Source organism: Papaver somniferum, chromosome 10, assembly GCF_003573695.1.
Source record: "Papaver somniferum cultivar HN1 chromosome 10, ASM357369v1, whole genome shotgun sequence".
NCBI lineage: Eukaryota > Viridiplantae > Streptophyta > Magnoliopsida > Ranunculales > Papaveraceae > Papaver > Papaver somniferum.
In genome coordinates this window covers 114536662-114556073 of record NC_039367.1, presented here as the reverse complement: position 1 = coordinate 114556073, position 19412 = coordinate 114536662, and the positions used below count along the sequence as shown (strand labels likewise).

Below are 19412 nucleotides of genomic sequence, written 5' to 3'. Positions count from 1 at the left end.
ATAAATCAAAAAGAAAACATTTAAACACACCATAAAATCTACATACACAATGCAAGGATATAAAGATTATTTGTCTGATGCTTTATATTGTTGAACCCTATTTATTGAAGATACAGGTAAAAGAAAATTTTATGACAATTGTAACATATCCAAGAAAACTGTACCCTCAGAGAACTGCATACTATCATCATTTTTGGAATTGTTGACACTAATGCAAAATCTCAAAGCATCAATTTCACTTCTCTAAGAATGCTCAAAACGAACATCTACTGTGGGCTACAATTCTACCACATAACAATATTTCATGAATAGGTAATATTTTCATCAGCTGATAACCTTTGAAACTACTCCTGCACCTACTGTCCTGCCTCCCTCCCTCAAGGCAAATCTTTGACCTGACAAACAATTAGCACAAGAAATTAAGAATGCTTAGTGCTTTCAAGGGTACATATTAACAGTGAAAAGTGATAAACAAAATTATGGTTAAGTTCTATACACTGCATATGACAAAATGACAACAAGTTGCAACAAGATATAACCTACCATGAAATGTACAACTATATATTTTACAGATAACACGCATCAACACACATTACTAGCAGTTGCTACCATAAGCCTTCTAGGTGAAAAAAGATGCCCTAAAAGTCCATGCTACCATAAAGTTTTAACCCACTGTAAAAAAATTAAAAAAACACACCTGATTCAAGTGGAACAGCTGATATCAGCTCAAAAGTTGCTGTGACGTTATCTCCGGGCATAACCATCTTGACATCCTCGGGCAGTTCGACCTTGCCAGTGACATCAGCAGTTCTCAGATAAAACTGGGGCCTGTAGTTTGAGAAAAAAGCTGTATGGCGTCCACCTTCATCCTTTGTGAGGACGTAGATTTCTGCCTCGAATCTTTTATATGTTTTCAGAGCACCAGGTTTTGAGATTACCTGTGTTCAACATAATGATGTCATAAGTGTTACCAAAAATATGTGAACAGCATTTGTAAAGAAGGAAACCAAAATCTAACCTAAGAACTCAGCTCTTTTGCTTCTTGATAAGTATTTTATATTCTAAAAAAACAGCACGGGCGGTACAAACACCGAATTCTATTTTAGATCTCTATGCAGTTGACAGATTCCATCAGTGATGGATAAAAAATATATGGTGCAACTCTTCTATACTTACTTGTCCTCGTTGAACATCATCACGCTTTAAACCACGTAACAGAAGGCCCACATTATCTCCAGCCTAGGAAAATATAGACACTTCAACAATTTAGACAACATCATTAAATAAGACTCGGCGATTAAAATCTGGTAAGATAACGAACACTTACTTCCCCATGATCTAAGATCTTCTTGAACATTTCTACACCAGTCACGGTACTCTTCAAAGGACCACCCTGTAGAAAACAGTTACTGTTAAGTCAAAAGTAGGCAGATTAATACTCTACTAGTAGCAAGACACTATCAAGACCAACACCATGGGGTGGAAAACTAAGGGAACTCAATTGACACTCAGCTGCAATGTCACCTCATTAATCAATCGCAGTAACTAAGCAAAACAGCTGTAGTTCAAATATTACCTGCATTAATCCCAAAATCTCAACGTCTTCTCCAGTTTTTATCATTCCTTGCTCAATGCGACCAGTAACAACAGTTCCACGTCCCTTAAATACAAGAAAATAAAAAACACATTGCCAAAATGATGGTTAAGGTTCAAGTATAATTAAATATATGAAGACAAGTAATTACGTAGAAGTGAAATTTCTACAAAATGGTCACTGAAGTAATTGTAGAAGTGACACAGCTTGACTTTAGGGCTTTATTATAAGACTATCATCCAACACCAAATATTCCAATAATCATTTTTGATTACCTGTATAGAGAAAACATCTTCAACCGGCATCAAAAATGGTTTGTCAAGCTGACGTACAGGGTCGGGAATGTATTCATCTACCGCATCCATCAGCTTAAGAATGGCCTTTTTCCCTAACTCCTCATTTGTCCCCTGTAAGGCACACAAAGCTGAACCCCTAATAATTGGAATGTCATCTCCAGGAAACTTGTAGAAGCTAAGAAGTTCTGCCATAAGAAATTTCCTGTTAGTGACTACCACGGAGACACAATAACCTTATTCAGTCAAAGGTCAACATACCACGCAGTTCCATCTCCACAAGGTCCAGTAACTCTGGATCATCAACAACATCAACCTTATTCATAAAGCAGACAAGTGAAGGCACACCGACCTGTCACATGCAAATTAAAGCAGCAAATTTTGTGGTTAGAGGACTTACGCAATGCAATTATTAACAATATATCAATACCCTCCCTAACTGCTACCGGTTGCCTGTCCATCTTACCAACCAGAGATGAATTAATATGAGGATGAATGCAAAAGATATACTGGTCAATGCATGTCAAGTCACTCAAGAGCATTACTAGAGACAGATGTTAACAAAGGTGATTCAGGAATTGTTCAAATTACCAACCTGACGTGCCAATAAAATATGTTCCTTGGTCTGCGGCATGGGCCCATCAGGAGCTGATACGACAAGAATGCCTCCATCCATTTGGGCTGCTCCAGTAATCATGTTCTGCAGTTCAAACATACAACATAAGTACCTAAGAAACATTTAAATGTTTGCCATGTATGCATGACTAAGCTTACTTTCACGTAGTCAGCATGTCCTGGGCAATCGACATGCGCATAATGCCTCTTAGCGGTCTCATATTCCACATGTGCCTACAAACAGTAAAAAACCAAAGTGAGTTCAAAAAAAAAGTATGTTGTCCACAGATACTGCAGTACTTTATGACATAAACCAATGACATGTAAGCTTTAGGTGGAGAAAACTAATATCCGAACCGTTGCAATAGTAATTCCTCTCTTTTTCTCCTCTGGAGCCTTGTCAATCTCATCAAAAGCAATAGCCTTAGCTTTGCCTTCTTCTGAAAGAACCTGATGATCAAACACAGTAAACAAGAACTTCGGTATAAGCTGATCACACAAATTGATAAAACCTCCGCTAATCTGTAAGCATAAAAGTTACCAACCCTAGTAATTGCGGCAGTTAATGTGGTTTTTCCATGATCAACATGTCCAATGGTCCCAACATTTACGTGAGGTTTCCTGCCAGAACAACAAAAAAAATAAGAGTAAAAAGTCAAAACAAATAGGGGTCACAGTACATTCTAGTTAGAAAACAAATAGTTCGACCAAAATAAATAGATAGGAAAACAATATGAAACTAGCTATGGTGAGTGCGGCATTAGTGCACACTGTGAATATCCCGCGTGAATGCCCTTTTCACCATTAGGGTGTAAGGTGATTAGGAACGCTTGCACCAAATCGTCAAGGATTCTACCATTTTTGCACTAATATCGCATATTGCAATCAAGTAAAACCCTAATTAGGTCATTCAAGATTAGTTGCTAACACTCAATCCTAAAAAACCTAAATCATCATAAACCCCAAATCCTTCAAATCAGAACTTATCTATCAACAGTAAAATAATAATCTATTCAACGCATATGTGATTCAGTGAATAATCAAGTCTAACCGACAAATGAATAACTACAAACAAAATCAACAGAGTTGGTCACTTTGCTACTCACGTCCGTGTAAATGTAGCCATTGATCTCCACCGTGGAGAGACATCTGAGGCTAAATCTTGATTTCCGGAGTGTGATTCAGAGATGGAGAAATGATTGCTTAATAGAGCTCCTCTACATTTATAAAATGAAGCCAAACGTTTGGAATTAGGATTTCTAAGAACAACTGAAGCCATTGATTAGACAACTGATCAAGAAATCGAGAGAGAATTATTGAAACCCTAGATTGAGAAGAACCATTCAGAGTGAGGCCGAAAAAATATTTCAGGGGTTTTTTCGTGAGCTTTTGAGTATTAAGGGTTTTAGAGATGTAAAGGAAATGTTACTCTTCTGCAAGGAGCTTCCTAATATGTTGTTACCTGCGTTGATTTTCGCCACGTCAGGAACATGTGGAGTGGCGGTCAAGCTTTGTAATTTATTTTTGGTTAGAACAAGGACTATGGGATAGATTGTGTCAAAGTCTATCCCTTTCAAAATGAAAGAGTGTCTAGTTGAAAGAGTGCAAATCCCACAATGGGATAGAAAGACAAAAGGCTATACAGTGTCGTTTGGCAATAAATAACCAATTTGGACGGTGAATTATGTGTCCGCCAGTATTATTTAGAAGAAAAAAACTGCGTATTATATGGCTTATGCTTTCAGACTATAGATATCGAGTTTTAATCTCGATTTTTCTTGAACTTCTTTCAAACTTCAAAAATCAAAAGATGAAGCTCTCCATATCCTTTTCACCTCTTTCAAACTTCAAGAATTAAACATTCTTTCTCAAACCCCAGCTCTCATACTTAAACTCAAGTACTTCTGAGACTTCCAATCGATAGGTGAGACGATCTGCATGATTGTTTTGTAAATTATGGATTCATCATTTGGGGTTTGATAATTGAGTTATTAACGTAGGGTTATCTTATTTACACGAAAATTTAAAAGCCGTTTGAAAAGAAATTATATATATATATATATATATATATATATATATACACGACAAACAGTTCCCTTTTTGTTTTCATTTTACTTATATACGGCTAACTGTTTGTAAAAGAAAACTATGAAAACCAATAAAATAAAAAAAAATGGATATATGGCCCCGCAGCTTGATTTGTCAGAAGCCTTCGACAGACTTGAATGGAATGTTTTTGAGTCTTCTAATGAATTATGTGATATAATTTATACTTGCATTTCTACTGTTTCATATGTTGAGTTAGTAAATAGTATCCTAGTGAAGCTTTTAATTCATTTAGGGGAATTAGGCAGGGTGGCCGTTTGTCACCAACTATTTTCATTATTTGTATGGAAGCTTTGCAAAACTTCTTATGGATGCTAAAATATTACTGGTGTGAAAATCAATAGAAATTGTGTTTTTGTATCCGATTCGTTATTTGATGTCTGTCATAAGAGTTTTAATTATCAAAATATGCTTAATAAAGTGTATAGTATGGTTCAAAGATGGAAAGCTAAATTGCTTTCTCAAGATGGTAAAACACCACTTATCAGTTTTGTGACTAGTGTTATGTCGATGTACCAAATGATGCGTTTCTCTATTCCTAAAAAAGACCCTTAATATAGTGAATGCTCTTCAGAGAGGCCTCTGGTGGAAGAAAAATAAATGCAACAGAGGTTTCTAGCTTAAAGCGGGTATTTCTGTTTGCACAAGCAAAGATAGTGGAGGTTTGGATATTAAAAGACCACATATTCAACCTTGTACTTTTCACCATACTTGCTTAGAGGCTTATAGAAAACCCTGATAAACTTTGGAGTATTATCCTTAAAAATGAGAGTTTTCCCAAAATTAACCCTCTAAATTATAAGAAGAAATTTTTCAAATATTTGGTATGGACTAGCATTTGTAAAGGTTTAGATGCCATTAAGGAGAACCATTGTTGGGAAGTTGGAAATGGAAAAACATAGAGGTTTGGACAAATAGATGGTTGCCTAATGGTACCTGTATAAACCATAAAATAAACAAATTTAAACTATTGCTGAAATTTACAAAGTTTCTGACTAGATGATATTTCAGTTAATCAAATAAAAATTATAGAGTCTTTTAGTAGTAAGGATGGTAAAGACCATATGAAATGGATTGGCACCAGAGATGGTGATGTTTTCACTAAATCTACTTATAAATATTATTTTTTTGCAACAAGAATCGGATAAATAATAAAATTGAGAAGTATAATATTTGGAATCTAAATGTAATATCTATAGTGAAAATTTTCTTATGGAAATCTCTAAGTTATTGACTTCCTGTTAAATAAAGATTTGGTATATACATACCCATGAATTCAGTGTCCAATGTGTAATAGCATGATTGATCAAAGTATATACCATATATTCACTAATTGTATTTTCGCAAAAGCAATCTGGAGATGACTTTCTTTAGCTCACATGTACTACGCTGTTGTTATATGAAGTTTTAAAGAATGTCCTTATATTGGTTGAAAGATAACAATAGTGATACTTATGCTTATATCCTATATGGGTATTGATGTAAAGTTGTTTTTGACTCTGTTGTGCCTAATCCAAAAAAATTAATCACTATGATACAAAAAAAAATGCTTAAATTATTAAAAAAATCAGGGATAAAAAAATATAGTCTTAACTCTTCGTCGATGCTTTTAGTAGATTTCATTGATGCTTTTAACCTTGTGGATAGGTATATTATGTTAAGAGAAGTGAGACTTAGGTGTCCAAGTATATATAAATGGGTTGAATTTTGTTATGCCTTTCCTGCCAATGTTTATTATGGTGCCTCTACTCTTTTTTCTGCACAAGGTGTATATCAAGGGGACCCCTTAGGTCCCTTATTTTTCGCACTGACTTTACACCCCCTTGTTTTAAAGATCTCGCAGCAATGTCAACTAGATTTGCAGGCATGGTACTGTAGATGGTGAAATTTGGATAAAGGGCAAAAGTGTCATTTCAAACCTATAGACAGAATTCAACTCTCACGGGAGAGATTAAGCCCTTGGTCCTCAAGGCATCCTTAGACACGATTTATAGTATACTTCGTGAGACACTGCTGGCCGTCGTGATGTCGTGATTCCTAGCGCACATCCTCAACGAGATACTGCTGGTCACGTAGGTTCTGTAGAGCGTAAAACGTCCCCGACAGACTTATGAACCAGAACAGCCACAATTCCAGCATGTTTTCGCGAGACGCAGCTGATTGTCATGCCATGATTCCTAGTATACGTCCTCAACGAGATGCTGCTGGTCATGAAGGCTCTGTAGATGCGTAAATACGTCCCCGACGGACTTATGACCCGGAGCGGAGATTTGCGTATCTTCTGTAAGCATGACTCACCCTATTTGAGATCAAAGACTGATTCCTAATACATCATTGCGAGATACACTGGTCATGTCTGCTCTAGGCTCTGACTCGACTTATTGAGGTTTCCTGATAACTCCTAGGACATCCCCGCGAGATACGCTGGTTATTCTACCTCTGAGCCTTTTCGACAGACTCCTAGAACATCCTTTCGAGATACACTGGTCTTGTTGGGTCATCATATGGACACACATTTGATTCCTAGCACATCTCTGCAAGATACGCTGGTCAAAGAAAAGTGAGCCAAAGCCTCGCAGAGACATTAATCGGGCGTACAAAGCCTTTTTTCTCTCTCTCTAGGCCGAGTCCCAGCTGACCACAGAGAGATACGGATCCGTTAAGAAAATATTCGGAGATATTTTGATCCGTCCGCAAAAATCTCAGAGAGATTCAAATCTCTGTGCAAAAATCTCGGAGAGATTCAAATCTCTCTGCAAAAATTACGGAGAGATTTTGGGTCGTCCGCAAAAATCTCTGACAGATTCAAATCTCTCTGCAAAAATCACGGAGAGATTTTTGAGTCGTCCGCAAAATCTCGGAGAGATTCAAATCTCTTCACAAAATCTCAGAGAGATTCAAATCTCTCCTCAAAATCTCGGATAGATTCACATAATAGGCACATGCCTTACATAGTGCTCAAGCCTATTTCTCAGCCTCTCAAATACACCCACGGCTAGTAAATTGAGCCTGAACTATACATGGCTATCCAAAAATGTGGATAAGCTCTCTTGAGCTCCGCATGCTCAACAAAGGGACCCACAAATAATAATACGGTCTTCACATGACATATGTGACCGACCATGGAGAGAGGGAGATCAGCCTCAGCTCCTCTCACACTCTGCACACGATTCCTAAGGAATTCCATGCCTTTTCACGTGACTCATCCTATTCATTCTCACAAATCAGAGAATATCTCTCTATCTTGGCCAACTCGGCTAAAGAGAATATTTCTCTCTCAACACATCATCACAAAGGTTGACTCAACTTCACACAAATTGGGGAATATCAATTAGGGTTTTGGTCTGGCGGTCTACGATAGTGTGAGAAATACCCGGCTTATTTCTCACCGCAGAAGAGAATAAAGACGGTGGAATAATGAGATAAACTCAACCTAGTTTATCCCTATTCCTGAAGAGACGGGAGAATTGTTCCGCACGACACGGAAAACAATCCTTATCTCCACCGACTTGAGATTAGAGAATTCAACTATAAATAGGTCATCTATTTTCCAAGCTACGATTATTTTTCTCATAACCTCTCAGAGCAATAACTTGTTCTCTGATGTCTCTCTTCATCTGCTTCCCTCCCTAAGACCAGCCGTAGTCCTTCTTCCCTGTGACTGAAGCAGCCTTTGAACGACCACTGTGCGTGGTTTAGGCGAAGACTGTTCGTGCTCGACCTCCCGTAACTCACTTTCAGAAACCCTAGAATCCCACTTCTAACCTTTCTCAGATTTTAGGTAGCTACGGGTACTTAGAGATGATGGTACCATTATTGATGATACCATGCAGGTTTCTAAAGCTTTTCATATTATTCAGGATGAAGGTGTATCTGTTGGGCTTCATCTCAATGTGCGGAAATCTGAATTGTTTTGGCCTTCTATTGATACTAGGAGTTTGCAAGTCGGTATTTTTCCTGCTGATATAGGTAGATCTTCTATAGGTTTTAAATTACTTGGTGGTCCTATGAGTTTGAATGCTGAATTTTGTAGTCAATTGGTTATCGACGGAGTTCAGAAGACCATGCAGTTTATGGCGGCAGTTCGCAGGCTCGAATGTATAAAGTGATCATGTGATGGGGCGAACGTATAAAGTGATCCTGTGATGGGGCGAACTTATAAAGTGATCCTTGTGATGGAGCGGACATTATATGTGATCCTTGTGATGGGGCGAACATTATATGTGATCCTGACCAAATTTACTCTTCCATCCTAGTGTAACACCATGAACTAAACTCAAATTTGGTCGTTTTTTTTTTGTCTTTGGTCTTTGGTTTTGATCGCACCACTGCAGTTGCTCTAAGTGACTTCAAACTGTTTATAACACGTGTGCTGCTACACAACACGACACAACACGATTATTTGTATGATGTCCCCGTGGGCTGTGATGTGCCTAGCTTTTGACTAATAAAGCACAGCACGGCACAACACGTTTAAATCATTGGCACAACACGACACATGGCACGTGAAACACACGATTTCGTGTGTCGGGCCGACACGTTTTACACCACATTTGGACTAATGCCTCAAAATGTGGTTGCTGTAGATTTTCACACTCCCGGTATAGCATCATGGGTTACCTTCTGATTCATCATAATTATCTCAAATCCTAGCCAGTGGATTTGGTTTTTTTTTTTTTTGTTTTTTTTTTTGAAGCATGGCTTTGGCTTCTTTTTGCATTCTAGGTCCATGAAAATCCAAAGGTTAATATTGAATCATGACATACGATAGAGAAGCCTTATCTTATTTTAAGGTTAAAAAACTCTTTGGTGTCTTAAAAGAGTACCCCAAAAGTCTATTTTCCTCCACCCAAATTAATACCCCTATCTACTACGGAAAAGCCAAAGAATCTTTCCCTCTCATTATAAACCTTCTTTTCTACACGACCTTTACCCCTTCCATACCTCACTCTCTCTCTTTGAAACTCTGCACTACATTGACTTCAAGTCCCAATAATTCTAAACCTTCATTTCCCGGCCATTCTCCCCGATCTCCGGTAAGTTTTAATTAGTATCTACTTACTAAGTACAGAATGTGTCAGATCTCTGTTTGTACTTTGTAGTTAATGATCTTTCTGTTTTGGTATAATCCGAAGTAATGTCTGGGTCTGACACTCTTGTGAACACTTTACTTAAGTGATCTTACTGAACCATTTGGTTGGAATCTGACAATCACACTACTTATTTTGTTTACCTAGGTAGTAGTTCAGAGATAGCCCTGTTTCATCTTCTGATTTTTCAGCAGAGTCTAGTAAAAGAGTATCTTTATGGCCATGCTTGATAGGAAATTTTGAGCTTCAGTTTTTTTTTGCTTATGCAAAGTTTTTTAAGTGCAGAGTTTTGCATTTACGAAAATTTGCTTGCTAAAAATGTTCCCTGCATACCAAGCGGGGCCTAAATGGATGATCAGCATGTTGAGTGAATATTCTTCACCAAAATTCAGTGTGTTTTGAGAAACTTAACTGCATCACGGTGTAATTACTGGCGGTAGTTAAGAGCCAATCCAATTATCACTGTCAATATCCGACAGTGATTGAGCTAATTGACTATTACAGCCAAAGCGACAGGTTGTTACAATTTTTAAAAGGGACTGAATTTTGGTGAGGATGTTCTGCTCAATGTTTGTAACATTGTCACTTAAATCACCCTCTGAATATGCATCATATGATATGACTGCATGGAGAATGCAATTTTAATCATACCGCTCTGTAGAAAATTTTATTTATAGCATGTGAAAGGATCTGATTCCCTTATGAGTTCAGAAATGCGGCAGTATATTGTATGTATGTCAAGGGTGAAGTAGGCATGGATAAAATACATGTGGGATGAGAAGCATTTTGGAGGATTGCCAGCCACAACATTGTTGTGTGTGATCACCATTACTTAATGCCAAATGTTGTAGTCATTTTTCTTCTCGAGTGTGAGTAATATTGATGCTGAGAAACTAACTGGAAAATGGACACTATATTTCTGCATTCCCTCTTAGACATCGGCTAGAATTCTTAAAGAGGTCTTTTGTCTCTAAAGGAATTTTTTTGTCGATCAAATTGGAATAGTTTAAGACAGGAGTATAAGTAGAATCATTTATATTAGGAGTTTAGAGTTGTAGTTTAAGTGGGACAAGTTCTAGGATGCTATAGCTATACAAATGGATGTAAGTTACAATTGAAATCATCTATCTTTTGCCAATGATATTTTGAAGTCTTAAAACTTTGTGAGTTATCTCTTTGAGCTGGACCTAGTTCTAAGCTTTTAGTTTTCCACTTTATTAAAAATTAGTGTTCTTTAATTTTCAATTTCCCCAAGTTTTGTGTTTGTTGTAGTTTTTTTGCTAAAATGTTTTGGCCAAATTATTGGCAGGTGAAGATGGCACAGATTTTAGCACCTTCATTGCAATGTCAGATGAAGATAACAAATACAACAACAAATGCTGCAAACCCAATTACAACAAAGATGTGGGGTTCTCTAATGTTTAACCAGAAAAGAAGTGGACTGACTAAAAACGCTTCTAAATTCAAAGTTATGGTTGTTAAATCGGAAAACGGTACCATCAACAGAATGGAAGATCTATTAAATTTGGATACTACTCCCTTCACTGATAAGATCATCGCCGAATACATCTGGTAAATATTAGTATCCTTTTGTCTTTGAGTAGAACTGTGGAAGTGTATGTTCTGTTATCTTTTTAGTTGTAGTAAAACTTAATGACTCCTGATAGTTTCAAAACTAATTGTCTTTTGTAACTCAAACCTGGCATGTAATAATGCAAGTGTTATCTGATAGTGATTTTTCCACTTGAACATTTTTTGATCTTCAGGATTGGTGGAACAGGAATTGATATGCGTAGCAAATCAAGGGTATGTTCATACTTCTGTGTTTTGCTTTTCCAACATTAAGTTATAGAAGCTCATACCTAACACATCTTTTCATTGTATTTTGATATTTTCTTCAGACTATCTCAAAGCCTGTTAAATCTCCTGCTGACCTTCCCAAGTGGAATTATGACGGTTCAAGTACTGGACAAGCACCAGGAGAGGATAGTGAAGTGATTCTATAGTATGGTCTATGACTGAAGAAAATGAAAATACCACATATTTGTAATATTCAATGATAAATTGCTAATTAGTATTTGTATTTTCTGTTACTTTCTACAGCCCTCAAGCAATTTTTAAGGATCCTTTCAGGGGTGGTAACAATATCTTGGTGAGTATCTGTATAGACTTCTGTAAGAAACACGATTTGTTACAAAAGAGACATGGTTCACAAGTTTGGATATGTTCTTGAATATTGGTTTTAATGAATGATATATAGCACAGAATGAACCTGTTTCAGTTTGTTAAGGTACTGTTGTGGAATATATGTAGGTTATATGCGATGCATACACACCACAAGGGGAGCCAATTCCAACAAACAAACGTTACAAAGCTGCTCAGATCTTCAGTAATCAGAAGGTCATTGACGAAATCCCATGGTAATTTCTTCACAACTTAGGATGTATTCAAGTTTGAACAGTGACAAGCTAAAGGAAATTCAGCTGTGTGTGGATGATATTTGTAACTTGGAGAATTCTCCTTAGGCTCTAACTAATGAACAAATATGTGGTTGTTTGGTATGCTTAACTTATGCTTATAGCTCAAAGAATTGATTTTTACTTTTCATGGTTGCTGGAAATTAGGTACGGTATTGAGCAGGAATACACCCTGCTCCAATCAAATGTGAAGTGGCCTCTTGGTTGGCCAGTTGGAGGATTCCCCGGTCCTCAGGTAACCTTGTCCATGTCTTTTGTGATTCAGTATTTATTAACCAGTTCTTTGATGAGTCATTAACATTTGTACTTTCTTTCTCAGGGTCCTTACTACTGTGCAGCTGGAGCCGACAAGTCCTTCGGAAGGGACATTTCGGATGCTCACTACAAAGCTTGCTTATATGCTGGTATTAACATCAGTGGCACTAATGGAGAAGTCATGCCTGGCCAGGTTTTCTCTCTCTCTACTCTTTCATACCTTTTTCTTATATATAGCATCACCAAACATGCCTGAATCCAGATATAAAGTGAATGTAGCTATTACAAATACATGAAATGTAAATTAAACTTGGCATTTAGCAGTCTGGATTTATAAAACAGTTGCAAGTTTATGTGCTCTCAATACCATTTTCATATTCTTCATCAATATTAATAGACAAAATCCTAATGCAGTGGGAGTATCAAGTCGGTCCAAGTGTGGGCATTGAAGCTGGAGACCATGTTTGGTGTTCTAGATACATTCTTGAGGTAATTCACCTAATTACATTCTGAAGAAATATATTAGTTTCAACGTGAAGAAGAAACTTAAAACATTTTATTTTTTATCCTCATGTTGTTTTCGCTTCTCTGACAGAGAATTACTGAACAAGCTGGTGTTGTTCTGTCTCTTGATCCTAAACCAATTGAGGTAATTTGTCATACACATTTCCGTACTTGACTATAACCATCACTTGAAAATGATTGATAAGTGTGTCCTGCTGTTATCATTTTACAGGGTGACTGGAATGGTGCAGGATGCCATACTAATTACAGGTATGTATCTTTTATTCCATCCATTATCATGGATGTTGAGACTTGAGTTGAGATGTTTTTATGAAGAATTTCCCTTACATTATGAATCAAATTTAGTGTTAATATTGGATTATGATCAATGTGATCTTAGTACAAAGAGCATGAGAGAGGAAGGAGGATTTGACGTGATAAAGAAGGCAATTCTGAATCTGTCTCTTCGCCATAAAGAGCATATTAGTGCCTACGGAGAAGGAAATGAACGAAGGTTGACCGGAAAGCATGAGACAGCCGACATTAACACCTTTTCATGGGTATGTTTAGCAACATCAAATTCTAACAAAACAGAAGTAATTACTTTACAACATCTGTCTAAGAAGCCCCTGTAATTTTAATTTGTAGGGAGTCGCTAATCGTGGTTGTTCAATCCGTGTTGGACGTGACACCGAGAAAGAAGGAAAAGGTGCATATCAATTTTGTTTGCTGTTTTTATTATTAATTCACGCAGTTACCTCCTGTTTATCAAGCTGGTATCCAGGCTCGAATTCGGAAAGTTGAACCGAACTGATAATAGGTACTGACAATGCTTATTAGAGTTTATTATGATCCTTGAAATGTTTCTCTTTCTCCAGGTTACTTAGAGGATCGCCGCCCATCTTCAAACATGGATCCATATGTCGTGACAGGGCTGCTAGCAGAAAGTACTTTATTGTGGGAACCGACGCTCGAGGCTGAAGCTCTTGCTGCCCAGAAGATCAAAATGAAGGTTTAAAAACTTGTTAAAAATATCGGTGCAAGGGACCTTGTGATATGGAGTAAATGCTTGATCAGATGTAGCATCTAGTCCTTTCTGTGTTTTCGTCCTTGTTTTGGAGAAACAATCCTTGTAAATGGTGTTCCCGGCAGTATTTGATGTCCAAGCATTTGGAAAAGAAAACTCCTATGAGGCAAGACACTTTAATCATTCTATGGCCTTTTGAACATTTTTTTCTTTCATTCATGGATTTGTACATTGTTACTGCACCACCATTAGTTTTATGGAAACTTGACCTACTACTCCACAGTTCTGTGGAGATGCTTGTAGGTTCAAAATTTCACCATATGCGTTTAGACAAATGAAAAGCTACAAATATCGCTATTTGCTTTTAGATAAATGAAAAATTCAGAAATGAAATGGGTACATCACAAATATTAGTTTCAGCGAGTAATTTATTAGTTTCACAAATATTAGGCATGAGCGCCAAGACAGGGGTTTACAGGACTGACTACTGACTAGGAACATTGTTCCTGTAAAAGAAGATGTCAACTGCCAATACCACTATACTAAAAATTATCCGAAACAACCAGAACTATCAGCTGAGAGTGTCAGTTGTGTGCATTAGATAAGAAGCCCTCAAATGTCCCTCAAATTTTGACCAAAAACAAATTTCCACATCCTCTACCTTCCAAGGTTAGCCCATTTCTTCCTATCCAGATTTGCACAGCACAAGCAGAAATAGAGCTTCCTAGAAATGCATCTTGTACCAAGAACGGGAAGTCCCACCTCACCCTACAATTTTATAAAGCAGTTCCAGACTTTTCCTACATACTTTCAATGGATAAGAATATGAGCTGCAGATTCTAGGTTGGTCTCATAATGTACACATTTTACTCATTTACACCTTCACAGGTGACCAGGTGAATGTAAGCGCTGATCTTCTGCAGATACGCTTCCCAAAGAAGAAAATAACTTGGAGACGAACATTTATAAGTAACAACTTGTAATAGTTTATTACTACCAAATAGTCGTTCAAGGATACAGGAAATGCTTCAATAGGCACTAAAAATTACTACAACATTTGGGACTAAATTAGGCCTTAGTATACATGGGAATGTGAACACCTAATTCTGCTGTCATGTTCTTGTAAGCATTCTGCACTTGCCCGAGTTATAGGGCCTACTTTTCCATTTCCAACAACGCGTCCATCGATCATGATGACCTAAAAAATACCCAACCTTTTCATTAAAAAATATCCAGCTGAACTGGAAAAATCAAGTAACAAGTACATGTACACCATTGAAAACATGATCCCGCAGAAGAGGCAAACTGCAGATGACCATGATAAGAGAGTAGAAGCATGTTTGCGTTTAGGCTTTTGGAATGTCTTACCGGGGTGAGTTCTCCCATTGTTCCCGTTGTCCATACCTGACATTTGAATGTTTTATGTTATTCATCAATTCAGTCTTCAGAAAATTTGTGAACGATGAAATCTTAAGAAACAAGGCCTTGTGAAATAAATTGTAGTAGGCACATTCCTACGACAAGTAGTAAACCCAAAGAGAATTAGTAATGAACCTCGTCTGCAGTGTGGAACTCCGATAGACTTATTCGTCTTTCTTGTAAGACAAGATTTTCTTTCACCACAAGCTCCATAACCTATAACTCAAGAAACGATTGATGAATAAATGATCTGATAGATACCACCATAATTATCTATAGCAGCAGAATACGTTTTTAACCGCCCTCAAAAACAAACTATGTTTTTAAATTATGAGTCTGGGGATTATGAAGCTTACCGTTGCTCGGGTAATGCCAGGTAGGCAATAATCAGCATGTGGAGTCAACACATTGCCTTTTTTCACTAAGAACTGCGTCATGAAACAGAACAAAACACATCAATATGGAGACTTAAATGATCAATAGCCAACTAGGAAAGGCTGTAGACGTTTAAGTTGTTTGTCCTCACAATGTTTGTGGCATTTGTCTCTGAAACGTAACCATCTTTGTCTAGCATAATCGCATCATCTGCCTTCGCTAAATTTCCTTCAACCTGCACCAGCTCAAATAGTTAGGGGCACATCTTTAAATCATGTAAATGTTGCATTGCTGCTGGACAACAGAGATGTCTCCACTTTGAAAGCAGGGACAAACCTTTGCTAGAATGTTATTGAGAAGATTGTTGTGGTGAATCTTCGAATCCAAATTCTGAGAAAAGGGCAAGCTAAATGATTAATAATTAAAACTTGAAACGACAACAAGTGGATGATATCCTTTATAGTAAACATGTAACTTTGCTTCTTCACTTTTGCATTAGGAGCTTCAATCTGAGATTGATTATACGTATTTTTCTTGAAAGACAAGCCTATCTGGCCATGTCTTAATAAATTGGAGCATAAATTTGCATCTAATTGACGCGACCAAGTACTATAGGAGTCTCACATTTGGTGAGTTCCTACGTGTGGTAGCGGTCACCAAAGTAACTCCACTTGTGTTGTCATAAACAGGAGGTTTCCACTCAGCAAGCACTGCATTTTCATATGAAAATACTTATTTCATCAGAAGAAAGTGTGCTCAAAAACAGATACCAGCAAGAGCTAATGCTGGACTCTCAAAGAATGAAATGAAATGATAGTCACAGAGATGGAAGATTCATATTTTACCGATTAAGGTACATCCATACAGATTGAATGCTGGGCTCATTCCAGAGGTGACCTGTAGAAAGGAAAAGATAAGTGCCCAAAATTGGTAAAGAGACAACATTAAAACCTGAAAGTGTAAGATAAAACCACATGAATGGTGGTTTAGAAGTTCCAAAAGATTTAACCTTTTTACCGCGTGTTAGAGTGAGCCGGATATGTGCATTCTCAAACATGCCATTTGAAATGAGAGTTATAAAGATAGCTTTCTTAATCTGCACACCAAGATTTCATAATTCAGAAGATATAAATTTCTTGAAATTCTAGATTTACATAATTTTGGGGTCTTCTTCACCTCTTCACGTGTTGGGACATTAACAAAAGCCAAAGCTTTAGCTGAATCAGATAACCTGTAAAAAATGAGCAACAATTTAAGATGAACGAAAAAATGATTGGGTGCTAGTACTTATGATGAAGCAACTGGTACACATTTGTCAACAGACAAAAAGATAATTACCTACCGGTCCAAATGTTCATCAAGTTTAAAAACCCTCCCACTGTAAACCCGAAGTCCTTCCCACACGGCATCACCACCTTGGACAACCGAGTCAAACACTGAAACCTTTAAGCAGTTGAATAGCAAGAGTGAGGCAGAGAAGAGACATAATTCTGTTGAATGTGCATCCAGAAGTTAATATAGAGGTGTATTCATGAGTACCTTTGCACTATCACGAGGTACAATCTCATTCCCTACCCAGACAAGAATCTTATCATTGGCAGGAACAGGTAGTGGAGGAAGAGGTAATGACGGTCCAATTACTGAACATGTCCGCCTAGTTTTTTTCCTCAGCATGTTGTAGAAAGGAAGACTTTCCTCTAACAGGTCATATAACGAAGGTGGAAGAGGCTGAAAAAGGTATCACGCATATAAAGACATGGAAAACATGAATGTACTCATATGTAGCCTTTTCTGACGGTAAAGAAGAAACACACCGTTGGATACTCCTTTACAGCTTTGAAACATGTTGACTTGTGTACACTTTTGTACCACCATGGAGCCCAAAGTCCATCTACAGGTTTTGGACCCGCTTCCCATCTGAAATGTTCAAATTAGAACTGATTATTAATATCGATATAATAAACAGAAAACTGTCCTACGAGCAATTGGCTATGTTTACTGTTTAGTATACTATACAATAGAATAGCATTTCCATACTTGAGCACTGCTGGCTGAAATGGAATGCCCAAGTCTTCACAAAGTCCACGCAACACAGCCTACATATAAAATACCAAGAGAGTAATTAACACCGAAGAACTCGATACTAGAATTGTTTCATTTGAGAAATGATTACCTCTGGATCTTGTTGAAGGTCCTCGGCATCAATGATAGGCGGAACTGTCCCAAGGTCACTGAGTTCGCTGTATATGGAGACTAGCTCTGCTAAACCCAGCTCAAGAAATGATGGTGGCACAACTTTGTCAAAAGAAGGCTGACATGAATAAAACATAAGAATCCATTAGCCAAAATACTCCACAGCTAACGTAAACATACAGATATGTGGCTCCTTAGAAGTGAGAATTCTATGAAAATTATACCAAAATATTAAGAGGGTTGCGTATCAATATGAAGTGCTTCCCTTTCTTCATCAAATCACTCGACAATCCTGGTACCCTTTGTTTCCCTATATGCTGTGGTAAATAATGTAAAACACAAAATGATTCACTAAGAATTTCAGATGCATGATCTTACCTCCGAAGACCTAAAAGTTCCATCATTAACAAAAGACTTGTAAGTTTTGTTGCTAAATTTCTTTGTACTCAAATATACCTTGCAAAAGCGATATCGTTTTTCTCCAGGGCCAAAAATCATTTCTTCCACAACCCTATTACCATCAGAATCCTATTCCAATACAAAGCATTAGTTCATTTAACCTCCTTACAAGAGCAAAAAGAAAGTAAGAAACAATTTGCTTCCTTTCTAAACATACCATTTTCAACAGAACCTCATCTCGGTACGGCCTTTCCGCACCCGTTACCCGAAGAAAGTGCGCATAAAGAGGTTCATCAAGAACTTCAATATCATCCCTCTATAACAAAATAAAAATAAAAATCAGCAACCAAGAACTACTTGCTTATCAAACTTTGACAAAATTTCTTTCTGAAAGTGATTTTTTTTTGTAAACTAGTATCACTTGACTGAACTTACATATTTTTGCCAGAAACTAAACTATCTAGTGAAAACCCATACCTCAGAATTAACTACTGATTTCAAAATTACAACATAATTAACATGCAAGTAACAAAATGATCATGAATTTTACTAATTATGGAAAGATGGGGTACCTGAGAAAAAGAGTACATAAGACTGGTACTGAGAGATCTTGGAGCTGACCATGAATGTATTACTTCTACTTCTTGTTTGTCTTCCATTATTTCAAGAATTCTCACTTATGCTGAAGGGAAATCTAGGAATTGAGATAGAGAAATGCGACTAAATTTGACTACAAAGAATCTAATCTTAATCTAAAACTGAGATCAAAGGGCACACTTCCCCATGTGTCAATCGTTTATGATTACTTCAAAAGCATCTTTTTGTTTATTTAAGAGAATAGTTTATGAGTATGACTCTCCACCAATGCGGGTCCGGTCGGATGGTGATTGTGATTTTGACATCTACGATGATCCCTTTGCCAAACTATTTTTTTGCGTTAGCCCCACTTTTTCAGTCCCAAAGACAACGACACTAAAAGGGTACTCGAGGTCGCCGAAGGGGAACAAACACGGCGGTTTTAAGGATTTCCCGTTGGGCTGTAAACTCATACACATCTTCGCATCA

At 37.3% G+C, this 19412-nt stretch overlaps 2 protein-coding genes and 1 pseudogene across 2 annotated transcripts; 1 reads left to right on the top strand and 2 right to left on the bottom strand.

Annotated features, from left to right (window-relative positions):
• Position 1: 1 nt before the first annotated feature.
• On the bottom strand, positions 2-3904 carry LOC113318317 (elongation factor Tu, mitochondrial). The gene is made up of 12 exons (XM_026566460.1): positions 3609-3904; positions 3048-3123; positions 2860-2952; positions 2662-2736; positions 2483-2587; positions 2149-2239; positions 1870-2075; positions 1577-1660; positions 1328-1393; positions 1177-1239; positions 698-938; positions 2-395 (listed from the first exon to the last, which is right to left on the bottom strand). Exons 1-12 carry the CDS (start codon positions 3779-3781, stop codon positions 325-327), a joined length of 1344 nt encoding a protein of 447 aa, XP_026422245.1. The 5' UTR covers positions 3782-3904; the 3' UTR covers positions 2-324.
• A 5585-nt stretch (positions 3905-9489) lies between these two features.
• LOC113317948 (glutamine synthetase leaf isozyme, chloroplastic) lies at positions 9490-14280 on the top strand. Its single transcript, XM_026566055.1, has 14 exons — positions 9490-9644; positions 11008-11270; positions 11465-11504; positions 11600-11703; positions 11802-11850; positions 12012-12118; positions 12323-12410; positions 12495-12623; positions 12845-12919; positions 13026-13079; positions 13167-13204; positions 13335-13494; positions 13583-13643; positions 13813-14280. Exons 2-14 carry the CDS (start codon positions 11014-11016, stop codon positions 13950-13952), a joined length of 1302 nt encoding a protein of 433 aa, XP_026421840.1. The 5' UTR covers positions 9490-9644; positions 11008-11013; the 3' UTR covers positions 13953-14280.
• Positions 14281-14906: 626 nt separating this feature from the next.
• Positions 14907-19157, bottom strand: LOC113317947 (annotated as a pseudogene).
• Positions 19158-19412: the final 255 nt, after the last annotated feature.

Excerpts from the sequence above, each read along its gene's own strand:
- LOC113318317 (XM_026566460.1), bottom strand. The coding sequence starts at position 3,781 with ATGGCTTCAGTTGTTCTTAGAAATCCTAATTCCAAACGTTTGGCTTCA. Across the intron at positions 3,124-3,608 it reads ATGGCTACATTTACACGGAC|GAAACCTCACGTAAATGTTG; the intron begins GTGAGTAGCAAA and ends TTGTTCTGGCAG. Across the intron at positions 1,661-1,869 it reads AAGATGTTTTCTCTATACAG|GGACGTGGAACTGTTGTTAC; the intron begins GTAATCAAAAAT and ends CTTGTATTTAAG.
- LOC113317948 (XM_026566055.1), top strand. The coding sequence starts at position 11,014 with ATGGCACAGATTTTAGCACCTTCATTGCAATGTCAGATGAAGATAACA. Across the intron at positions 12,411-12,494 it reads GAGGATTCCCCGGTCCTCAG|GGTCCTTACTACTGTGCAGC; the intron begins GTAACCTTGTCC and ends TTTCTTTCTCAG. Across the intron at positions 13,644-13,812 it reads CACCGAGAAAGAAGGAAAAG|GTTACTTAGAGGATCGCCGC; the intron begins GTGCATATCAAT and ends CTCTTTCTCCAG.